Source organism: Scatophagus argus, chromosome 5 (assembly GCF_020382885.2).
Source record: "Scatophagus argus isolate fScaArg1 chromosome 5, fScaArg1.pri, whole genome shotgun sequence".
In the NCBI taxonomy this organism is placed as follows: domain Eukaryota; kingdom Metazoa; phylum Chordata; class Actinopteri; family Scatophagidae; genus Scatophagus; species Scatophagus argus.
This window is the reverse complement of record NC_058497.1, coordinates 26312160-26323831: the sequence shown is the minus strand read 5'-3', so window position 1 is coordinate 26323831 and position 11672 is coordinate 26312160. Positions and strand designations below refer to the sequence as shown.

Here is an 11672-nt window from a genome sequence, read left to right as displayed (position 1 = left end):
ATGAAGCCCCTGCCTTCATGTCATCTTACTAATAGCAGTTTACCAAGTTCAAAGCACATCAGATTTGATCCTTTTGGTCCGATCGTACCTGGAAAGTGGAGAAGAGCTGCGCCGTTAACCAATTTTCTGCCCATTCAAGTTAGCCGAGTGCTAAACCGGAAGTTAGCCATTCAGGCGGCGGAGGTCACTACTGCACATGCTCTGTAGGCTGCTCGCTGCTGAAGCTGTGCAGAAGATCTGAGAAGGTGAACTTTTTTGGCTACAGATCCCGCTTATACGTACATGAGTGGTGCATTTGAATGGGGAAGTCAGGATTTCTGAGTTCCCAGTCCATTGTCTATACCGCTTATCCATCAAGGTCACAGGGGGTTGGAGCCTATCCCAGGTGACTACAGGTGAGAGGCGGGTTCACCCTGGACTGGTCACCAGTCAGCCGCAGGGCTGACACACAAAGACAGACAAAAACACACTCACACACACACACACACATTTAGGGGCAGAGTAGAGTAGCCAGTTAACCTGATGTGCATGTTTTTGGGATTGTGGGAGAAAGCCAGAGAACCCGGAGAACCTGGAACCCTCTAACCCGCTAAAAAAAGGTTTCAGTTTGGCTCATGTCCCATCTGCTAACATGGAGGGGGAGGGGCTTATGGGCTGTACTGCAGCCAGCCACCAGGGGGCGGTTCTTTGTTTTTGTTTTTTTGTTTTGAAACAGTGAGATTAAACGGGTTTATTTGTGTGTGGATGACTCGCATTGTGTCTTGAATGTCCCGGATTAAACCGCTTCCCTTCCAAACTAAGACAGACGCTTAAAGTTCCCGCAGGCTGCTTCTCACACCATCATCATCATCATCATCATCATCATCATCATGTCACCTTAAAAACTCCTCCGGCGGTGACGTCACGTGAGCTGCAGCAACACGGCGCGAGCAGAGCGAGAGAGAGAGCAGCGCGCGGACACAGCACAGGTGAACGCACGAGCCTCAGTGTCCGCAGGAGGAAGATCACAGCGAAGAAGAAGGAGAAAAGGAGGAGAAGAAGGAAACCCCGCTGCGAGGAGGCTTTTAGAGGAAACACCGCGGTTTGTTTCTGTTTTTTATCCGCGCTGCTCGGTTCCTCCCGGTGCCTCCTTCCTCCCTCCTCCTCCTCCTCCTCCTCGTCTTCTCTCCCGCCGGTATTGATCTATCAGCGGCTGATTACCGATCAGATTATCTCAGGCTCGACGCTTGTTGACTACAGCTGATTCAGGAAGGAAGGAAGGGAAGCAGGCTTTACTGACGGGGCGAGAGGACCACCGCACCTCACCTCACCTCACCGAGCCGGACCGAACCGAACCGAACCGAACCGCAGCGGGACATGGAGGGCAAAGAGAAGGCACCGGCAGGTAGGAGACAGGCGGAGGGATGGAGGGATGAATACTGATGGAGGAATGGGTGGAAGTTTCATGACACTGTAAGGATGGATGGGAGGAAGTTGGCGTGTTTTTTCAGTTGAGGGGTGGAGATGAGGGGATGGATGGATGGATGGAAGGGAGGAGTGATGCATGTTGGGTACAAGTGTACTGCGGTATCCTGCTGCCCTGCCTGCTGCTCACATCCTGAATGCAGCTGCACTGGAGCTCTTAGGTGTGGTTATTATGGGATGGGGTGCAGTGTGTGTGTGTGTGTGTGTGTGTGTTTTGCCAAACGGCTGAGAGAAGCCTGATGCAGCAAAAACAGACAGAGGGAGAAGGAGAGAAAGAGAGAGAGAGACAGGTGGGCAGACAGACAAATAGCAGAGGTAAGACAGGACGTTGCAGGTTGACAGGTGTGAGCGCCAACAGACAAAACAATGTGGTGAGACTGAGAAAATATGTGGACAGGCGGTGGGAGAGAGAGACAGGAGGTCAGACAGACAGGCATGTGGCCAGGGTGACAGAGACAGGAGGAAGTCGGAGAGGCAGACAGGAGACTGGGAGACAGATCAGAGAGGAGAGAGACGCACCAGAAGGTAGACAGATAAAAAGAAGCAAAGCTGACAGACCATCAAAGGGCTGAGAGACAGACAGGCCGGTCAGGAGACAGACGGGCTGGCAGAGAGACAGATATGAAGGACAGACAGGAGATCTGAGAGACAGGAATAAAGACAGACAGGAGTGATAAGGTTGTGTGTGTCTGGGTGTGTCCTAATGTCTGTACAGAGTCTGTGCAGAGTGCATTCTGGGAACTGTAGTCCTGAATCACCTCAGGCTGTCCCACGTCCAGGCCTCCGGTCCAGGTGCTGGAGGCTTCAGAAGGACTGGAATCAGGACCTGAAGGGTTGCTGGCTTGACTGCTGCTGTTGACTCGTGTCCTTGAGCAAAGCGTCGACCCACATCACCCACCTGCTGGGCTTCACACCTGTGACTGAGTTCCTCACTGTGGGTCCTGGTCCACAGGGTGCGGTGGCTTTTAGAGAACACCAGCCTCACAGCGACGTGCTGCAGATACACCTGCAAGGTGCGCACACACTCACCTTCCACACAGAGCAGGTGTGATGTCAGCCCACAACAAACATGGATGATACGTGGACTTCAATTCAGTGTGAAAGGAAACAAACAGAAACATCTTGATGAGGTTCATCATTTTTTAGACTAGAGACTTTTAAATAACCTCTGATGGTGTGCACAGACCGAGTGTGTCTGTTTTACCAGGGACAGTGAACCTCCCATCTCCTGTTTGGGCTCATAAGGCTTCTCGCTGGTCACATGACCCCGGTCCCAGCCTCCCGTCACCGGCTGCCGGTCCGTTTTCCAATTGATTTTAAGATTTTACTGATCACGTTTAAAGCACATGTCAGTCTGGCTCCAAGTTGCATCACAGAGTTGTTGACCCCCCATGAGCCAACCTGAGGCCTGAGATCCTCGGGTGGCGACCGTCTGGTCGTTCCAGGTCCAGGTTAAAGACTAAGAGCGTCGGCTTTGACGCGACCTTCCTGAGGAGAAAAGGCTTTCAGGATCCGTGACTTCTCCAAACCCTCTTTTATGGACTGGCTTTTGTGTGATGTCTTTTTATTGTCTTTTTGCTGTCCCTTTTAGCTTATTGGTTTGAAATCGTATAATTCCTCTGTTTATGTTTTCTGTTTTATTTACTGTTCTTTTAGCTTTTATCTTAAATCTTCAACCATCTGTTTATGTTTTGCTTATTGTCTTCAACCATCCATAAGCTAACAGCTGTCCAAAAGCTGACGTTCCGTAGGCTAACACAAACACAGAAATGAAATTATGAACAACGAGCCAAAGAAACGTTTGTCTTCATGCTGTTCGCTCGCCCGCACAGATCAATCGGTTCAACTGATCAGGGATCAGATTGTGCTCGTTTCATCGCATGTGTACAAACGACTGGAGCTGTTTTTATTTGTTACTTCAACGACACAAAAGGGTCATTTCAGTCATTGTGACTTAAGTGAAACTGCGTCCTCTCTGAGGACTGTTGAAGACTCTCTGAAGACATGTGGACAGAATGCGTCTCAGACCTCCTTCTGTCTGGTCTCCATGAGGTTTCCACATGTTCTCGCTGGCTGTGAGAGGAAGCTGCTGATGTTTGAGGCTGAAGATCAGAGAGTGAGTCAGCTTTCCGCTGCTCATGACACAGCACAAATGCCCTTTAATATCATATTGAGTAGTCTTCAGCCCTGAGCTGCGACAGGCTTTCAGAGGGAAGCCTGCACAGCCACGTTAAAGCAGCAGCTGGACATTTTGTCCACACGGTGTTTGTGTCTCCTCAGGATGCGTCCTGTTCAGTCTTTTAACAGTACTGGGATGACATGTTGTGCAGTGGGTCACCAGCCAAAGAGCTCGTGTTCGCACAGCAGGACTGAATGGACACACTCATTTTGAAGACGGAAGTCCTGTTGGAGTTTGGACTGGACCGGAGTCCCGGCTGGTCGAGTGCCGGATCAGCTGGTTCCTGGTTGGATCGTGTTTGTGCGTGTGCAGGTGGATTGAGGTCAGCTTCGGTTTCAGTGTGTTTGTTTACAGATCAGCATGTTGTATTGATTCTGGGATCAGGTCCACAACATTCAGGACTGTAGCGACCTGCTGCCCAGAGCAGAGAAACCTGAGAGACTGAATGGACACACACACACACACACACACACACACACACACACACGTTGTCCCAGAGGATGTGTGTGTTTCCTGTTGGCTTCTGTTCTGCTGATCAGCTGAGAAAAACCCAAACACTTGTCAGTACGGCGTGAAAAATGCTAAACTTTGGAGTGGAGAATCAGACAAAAGCTCAATGTGGGCAACATTATGAGCTTGTCCTTGCTGGTACTGAATTCCAGGTACTGGTCCCGGTGTGGTGCCGTCCATATGGGACGTGTTTAGTGTCAACACGAGGAGGACAGATTTACAAACGGTGCAAAACCCTTTCAAATACTGGACTGGTTTGTATTCTGTTGTGACCATATTGATGAGCTGTGTGTGTGTGTGTGTGTGTGTGCGTGTGTGTGTGTGTGTGTGCACATGTGTGTGTGTGCACATGTGTGTGTGTGTGCGTGTGTCCAACACAGTGGAGGAGGGGAGAGTGTGTGTGAGATGAACATAAATAGCATGAGATGCTGAGCTCAGCACAAACAGGCTGTGTGTGTGTTTGTGTGAGTGTGTGAGTGTGTGTGAGTGTGAGTGTGTGAGTGTGAGTGTGTGTGTGTGTGTGAGTGTGTGTATGTGTGAGTGTGAGTGTGTGTGTGTGTGTGTGTGTGTGAGTGTGTGTGTGTGTGTGTGTGAGTGTGAGTGTGTGTGAGTGTGAGTGTGTGTGTGTGTGTGTGTGTGTGTGTATGTGTGAGTGTGAGTGTGTGTGTGTGTGTGTGTGTGTGAGTGTGTGTGTGTGTGTGTGTGTGTGTGTGTATGTGTGTGTGTGAGTGTGTGTGTGAGTGTGTGAGTGTGTGTGAGTGTGTGTGTGTGTGTGTGTGTGCCCCTCCCTGTTTCAAAGCCTTTTGTTCTCTGTACTGGTTTCTCTGGTCTCCTCGTCTTCTCGCTGTTTCGTTGAAGCCGACGTAAACAAACACACGCAGGTTTTAAAGCCTTCACGTTCGGAGCAGGAAGTGACATCATCGGACAACTGATGGCACATTACATCGTACGCCGTGTGACCGAAGGAGCAGCTGAGAGTCCAGGATTGACGTGGGCACAGCCTGGACCACCTGGATCAGGACTGCACTGAAGCTTTTTAATGACAGCTGACTCGGTTGGATGTCGGGTTTGAAGCAGTCAGCTTCAGTCCACTTGACTAACAGGTGCAGTTTGAACCGGCCGGGCTGCTGATTGGTCAGTTGGAGCAGCAGCCTGGGAGCAGGTCGTGTGATGAGGCGCCTCTGTGGGAACATTAAACTCATTTCACGTGTCTTTCAGGACCTCGTCTGGATCACAACCCCATACAGAAACAGACGATGAACATCAACCCATTTTAACATTTTGCTCGTCCCTTTTTGAGGCCTTCCTGTGATGCTAAGCAGTTAGCACGGAGCTAACGGACGCACCGACAGACGATGATGTGTTGGTGTCGGCCAACGGGACGATCGGCAAAGTGCTTTCCTTTAAGAGTATCACCACGGAGACAGTGTGAGTGGATGAGAGCAAATGAGTGTGTGTGTGTGTGTGTGTGTGTGAGAGAGAGAGAGAGAGAGAGAGGAGCGAGCGAGCTTCACCTTAAAGTGTATCATCATGCAGAGAGAGTCAGCAGACCTCTCAGTTATTTATGAGCCTCTTCTGCAAATGGTCTCTGCAACACACACACACACACTCTCTCTCTCTCTCTCTCACACACACACACACACACACTCTCTCCTGCTGTGGATGTGTGTGTGTGTTGATGAACAGTCTAATGTAATGCGGCTGTGCGTCTGCAGCAGATGAACAGGATGGATGTCTGAGTGCTGCAGCGCTGCATTAACTCTCCCATCAGCACCAGTGACTGTGCACAGCCCCGCCCACTTCCTGAATGAGGCAGCACTGACCTCGTCACAATAAAAGTCCTGACCTGTACCTTTTAGTTTAAACGTGAGAGTGCTGCTTCCTGAGTTTATTTGCATCATTTTAGCTAATACCATGTTATAAAACACACACAAATACACCGACACATCTCACCTGATAAATGTTGTGTTCGCATCTCTATTAGCTTACATCAAATTAATATCCTTGTGGTTGCTATTATTACTTTTAATGGGAGACGAGGGGTCTGAGGTGTTTTTGCATCCCTGACTTTTGTCTGCCGGGCTTCTCTCAGGCGCTGTCGATGTGGGAGGTCTGCGAGTTACCCATAACACCCTCCTCCATGTTTCCACGTGTCTTTGGAGAAGCGGCTGGCTGTCTTGTTGCGTGTGCGTAGTTTTAGAAAGGTTATACATAAATTAAACATTAAAAATGATAAATATAACTGGGATTTGAGTTTGTAGTTGAACGCAACACAGATAGAAGCCTTCGTCACAGTGTGTGTGTATGTGTGTGTGTGTGTGTGGTTGTATGCTGCCCCCCCCCAGTCCTATAAAAAATGCAGTACAGCGGGTACATGTACATGACGAATCATCTGTGAGGTTGAGATGAAGACACAGAGGAGCAGTGATACGGGATGGAGCTGTTACCATGGTGACCATTTGGGCGGTTACATTTGCTCTCGGCCTCTTGCTCTGTCCCGTGTGTGCTCGTGTCACTGAAGCTCCGCCCCGCTGTGACGTCATGGTGTTTATATCAAACTGAACGTGGGCCACAGTGGTGATGCTTTTGATAGCACGTGTTTCAGGCAGTTTGTGGGTTTGATGGCATCCAACACACTGAAGCTCCAGTCGGACTTTCATTTGCTTTCTCAGCGGATTTGAGTTGAACCAAACAAACACAGCTTTCCTTTCTCATTCATTCATGATGTGTTATTTTAGTCAGCGTCATTAAAGATGATGTCTGCAGGGAGAGCAGGAGAGTCTGATGGCTTTCAGCAGTAAACGTTTTGATTACTGAGGCTGCGTCAGGTGGAAACTGTAGTTTGAGATAAGTCAGCATCATTGACTTGGTGTAAATTCATTTCCACTGGACCTTCTTGTGAAAAGCAGGATACAAAGAGAATATTGATAAAGTGGATGATTAAGAGATGGCTGAAAGCCATCACTGCTGAGTTCATACAGACGGAGTTAAGTGTGCATGACGGTGCTGCAGAGCTGCAGAGCTGACTGACAGCTGGTCGTCGAGGCTGGAGGGGAAAAGACGTCTCATTTCTCTGAAAACCTCTTTCCTCTCTCGTGTCTTCAGTAGGACGGACTAAGACGCGTTAAGGGACCTGAGACGTCCCCTCTGTCCTTCACTGCTGCCCTGGACATCTCTTCCTCTTCCTCCTCTGTGACAGCCTGATGTCTGCTGCTGCTGCTCGCTGCCCCCTGCTGGCCAGCCTGAGAACAGACTGCAGTGACACGCAGCAGCATCAGACTGCAGCAGCACAAACACCACAGCCCGTCTGTGGTGTTTGTGCTGCTGTTTGTCTGTGCCTCAGAGCCTCACACAAAGGGAAGCTGGGACGTCATGTGTCCCTCTGGCAGGTCAGGTTCAACGAAGAGCGTGAAGATCATGATGGTGGTGTGTCATGCATGTAAATGAGCACCTACAAAAGACCAAACATAAAAGAACCCAACACAGATATTCATCACATCGGATGATGTTTTGACCTTCACAACAGAAAGTATACATAACATGTTATTTCCTTTTGGCCCATATCAGCACCTGGAACTCCGCAGGTGCTGGTCCCAAACAGCTTTTTTCAGTTGTAAAACCTAAGTGAGTGAATATGTTGTAACACCAGCTTCAAAGGAGGGAGCTGTCCACAGACCTGGGAACAGTCTGACAGCTGCATTAGAAGCTGCTTATCAGCACAGTGTTGGACTAAATTCAGAATGTGAATCACTGCCAGCAGAGGGCAGCAGAGGTCATGGCGACAACCTTCACGCAGCACCACAGCTCGATGTTTCGGTCCAATCGATGTCCACTGTGGTCATCGTACCCCTGTGATGTCGTTAAGACTCGTTTCAGTAATTAGCCTGTTCAGAAACGTGTTCAGCTAACGGGTTAGCCTGGCTAGCTTGCTGCGTGTTACTGTGACACGTCGTGAGCGCAGCGGAGACGCTCGAGCGTCTTCAGTTACCGTAAGTTCTCTTAAAGCTGTGAGCCTCAGGGGGGACACTGCAGAGTGAACTTCTGCATCATGGACAAACATCTTAATGACCGGATGCTCAAACATACTTTAGTGCATCAGCTGCTGTTCAGGTATTGATCTGAAATATTCATCATCACTTAGCGACCATTAGAGCCATTACTGATCTCACTCGCCGTTTGTGTCTGAGAGCTCTCGGACATGACAGTGCAGCATTTGTCTTTTCTGCTGCTCTCAGAGCAGTTCTGATACCTCAACAGAAATCCACACTCGACCTGTCCCAAATGTACACACACCACAGGAAGTCCTTCCTCCCTGTGGCTATCAGACTCTTCACCTCATCCCCTTCCTCCACACAGGACAAAACTATTTATCCTGAACTACAGTTAGCTGTCAGGTTCGGACTCAGGCAGGACTCAGACGCAGAGCAGGTCAGGACAAGCGCAGACTTTATTAAAGACGTCTGAAACAAACTTCTGTTGGCAGAGTGAAGAAAGAAACAAGGCTATGAAAATTTCTTAACGTGTGTTCTTCCCTTGGGGAGAACACACGGCTATGAAACATTAACAACAAAAACAGAGAAAAGGACACTGAGGCCGGCTATGAAACGTTATGAACTAAAGACGCTCCCAAAGGAGGAATAAATCTACAATCTACGATAATAAATATAAGAACAAAAAAATCACTCCAACAGGAGGAAAAGCTAGTCTATGAAAACAAAGAACTGTACAACAAAAATATCACTCTAAGAAGAGAAAAACTGTGACAAAATCTAACTAGAAAGTAAACTAAGCTATGAAATGTAAAACAAAAAACTCACTCTCAAAGAGGATAAAACAGGAACAGAAAACAAGACTGTGGAAAAGCTGGAGTGATCACATGAGGACAAAACACACCAGCACAAGACAAGGGAAACGCAGGCTATTTGAACACATGGAGGTAATGAGGAACAGGTGGACACAATCAGGTAATCAGGAAGACATTCAGACTGCAGACACATGAGGAAAGGCAAGTGACCTGAAACGAGAGGAGAGTTTCTTTTCAAAATAAAACAGGAAATGACGAGACATATTTTTATATTTTGTGTGATTACTTGATACTTTTGTTTGCTTCTTTGTATTGCAACCCTGGCACAACAATTTCCTGCGGGATCAACAAAGTTCTTATCTTATATTCATCTGAGTGCAGATGATTCCAGGACGGTCAGGACAGTCCAACAAACGCCAGCCGCGACACTTTGTTTAAAATGGAGGCTGAGAGAAAACGTCCACTCTGTAAACACTGCGGTCGTGTCACTGATGAGTGATACAAAGGAGCTAATAAGTGTCCTTCAATAAGTGCTTGTCCTTTAAGGAAAACACCTGACAGTCAAGCTGCAGGGATTAGAGTGCGCACGGTCTGATATTAATAGTCCTGTTCGCCTTTCAGCCGCTGCTGTTTACATCCTCAGAATAAACCCTCCACCCAAACTGCCGGATCACATTCACCCAAAGACCTGGACCCTGAAACAGGACCCCGAGCATGACTGCAGACCTGAGCCAAATCTGCCTGGACCCACAGCAGGACTCCAGACCTGGACCAGACCTGGACCCAGAGCAGGACTCCAGACCAGGAGGTACACAGTTGTGTGATGTGTACCAGGCTGTGTGGCAGGCAGAATAAGAGACACGGAGCTTCAGTCTGACAGACAGAAGGTTCAGAAGACAGAGAAGGTGAGACAGTTTGTCTCTGTCCTGTGGAGGCTGGCTGCTGCTGACTCTGCTGTGTCGTCACGTGGAGGCGTGAGCTGCACGGCAGAGTGACAGACTGGATCAGACTCTAATGATCCTCCTCTGAGAGTCTTTAAAGGAGCCTGACTGTCACTGACTGACTGATTGACTCGGACTCGTGTGCACGATGACTCGTTACTGCAGCCTGTTTCGTCGTCTGCTGTCCGGAGAGAGCAAAGCAGAGGAGGCAGACGTGAAAGAGGGCAGCACTCCGAGAGAGAGCGGCCAGCAGGGTGAGTCCCACTGCCGGGCGTCCAGAAGCACGAGTGACAGCTTGTTGTCAGATGCTTTGTGCTGTTTCTCAGGTGTCTGAGGGTGGATTTTCCACCTGAACAGGAGCCGTTAAAGCTGCAGAGCGATTAGATCAGAGGAAACAAAGTTTTCAGAGAGACAAAATCAGATTTCAACTTTCAGCTTTGGTGTCCAAATGTGTTGACATGCTGCCTGTGAGGACGCTGAGGACGAGTCAGAGTCCTCACCAACAGGGAGGAGACAGACTGACTGGATGTGCTGCAGGTTTTCTGGGTGTTTGTGTGGAGGGGTTTTAAGGCGTCTTTGGCGTGTCTTTATGGGTCGTACGGATCTTCTGTGTTTCATGTTTCACACGATGCAAAACAAACTGACTCACAAAACAGTCCAGACTGAGCACAGTTTGATGTGTCAAAGTTAAACTTTGTCCCAGCTGTTGAGCACATTCTTCAGTGACATCTTAAGCTTAACGGTTAACAGATTACCTGTTTCACTTGTTTTCATTCGGTGGTACTGTCACCTACATCCATTGTTAAGGCTGCTCATTAAATTGGTTAGGCTCCCTGCACCTCCTGACAACAGCAGAAGAAGTACCCTCTGAGGTACAAGTACCCACTGCTGTATATGACAAACACAAAAAAATACACACTCAGGGTTTGCTTCAGTCTCTGTTGTTCCAGAGTTTGCATTGCAAAGAAAACGCAAATAATATTCAAGAACATGCAAATACACATGACCAGTGTAGAGTGGTGTGTGTGTGTGTGTGTGTGTGTGTGTGTGTGTGTGTGTGTGTTTGCAGGAATTTAACCTTTGTACAGTCTATCATATGTCGAATGGTTGCAACGTAAACATAGAACAATCTAAAAGGGAAGCACAGAGCGAGTGGTCTGCTGTCTGAAGGTCCTGACTAATGTGATGTGTGAATGATACACATTGTGATGTGTGAATGATACACATTGTGATGTGTGAATGATACACGTATTCTGTCATAATGAGATGTACACACACTACTATATCAAGTTATGCACTAACAGTATAAGCAGTACTATAAAGTATCAGTGTACACAGACTGGAGTGGTACATACAGGTATATACAGACAATGCAGTAGTATGTGAAGGTGTGTACTGCGTGTATAAAGAATATATAAGCATGTAGTTTTTACATGTTTATTGATAAATGTCAATATAACTCATGTGGACAGGTATAAGTGAACAGTACGTGAGTACATGATTCAAATACAGACGTGAAACACTGACACAGATAAAGATGGCCGACGCATCACTTCCTTCCATGCTCTTAAGTGAAGCCAAAACATCCCCAATACGAGTGCTGCCATCCTGTTGTGGTGATGTCATTTGGAGCCAGAGTCTGTGCAGTAGTGACTGGGAGGTGGAGCCGCGGTATCGAGTTCCCTCCCATACACCCGTCTGAGCCAATCAGGAACAGCGCTCAGTTGTCAATCATAACATTTCAGCCCCTTTTAATAGCATCAAATAAAGAAAG

General features: G+C 48.2%; 1 protein-coding gene across 2 annotated transcripts in view; it reads left to right on the top strand.

The window, feature by feature from the left end:
• Window positions 1–903: 903 nt before the first annotated feature.
• Window positions 904–11672, top strand: part of LOC124059755 (fibroblast growth factor 12-like) — a 35216-nt gene continuing 24447 nt past the window's right edge. The window contains exon 1 of one of the 2 annotated variants that reach the window (XM_046390057.1): window positions 904–1384. In XM_046390057.1, the coding sequence (XP_046246013.1) occupies window positions 1357–1384 (28 nt within the window). In that variant the 5' untranslated portion in view covers window positions 904–1356. Of the gene's footprint in view, window positions 1385–8990; window positions 10153–11672 lie in introns of those variants that run through there. The other variant, XM_046390056.1, reaches the window with a different exon arrangement.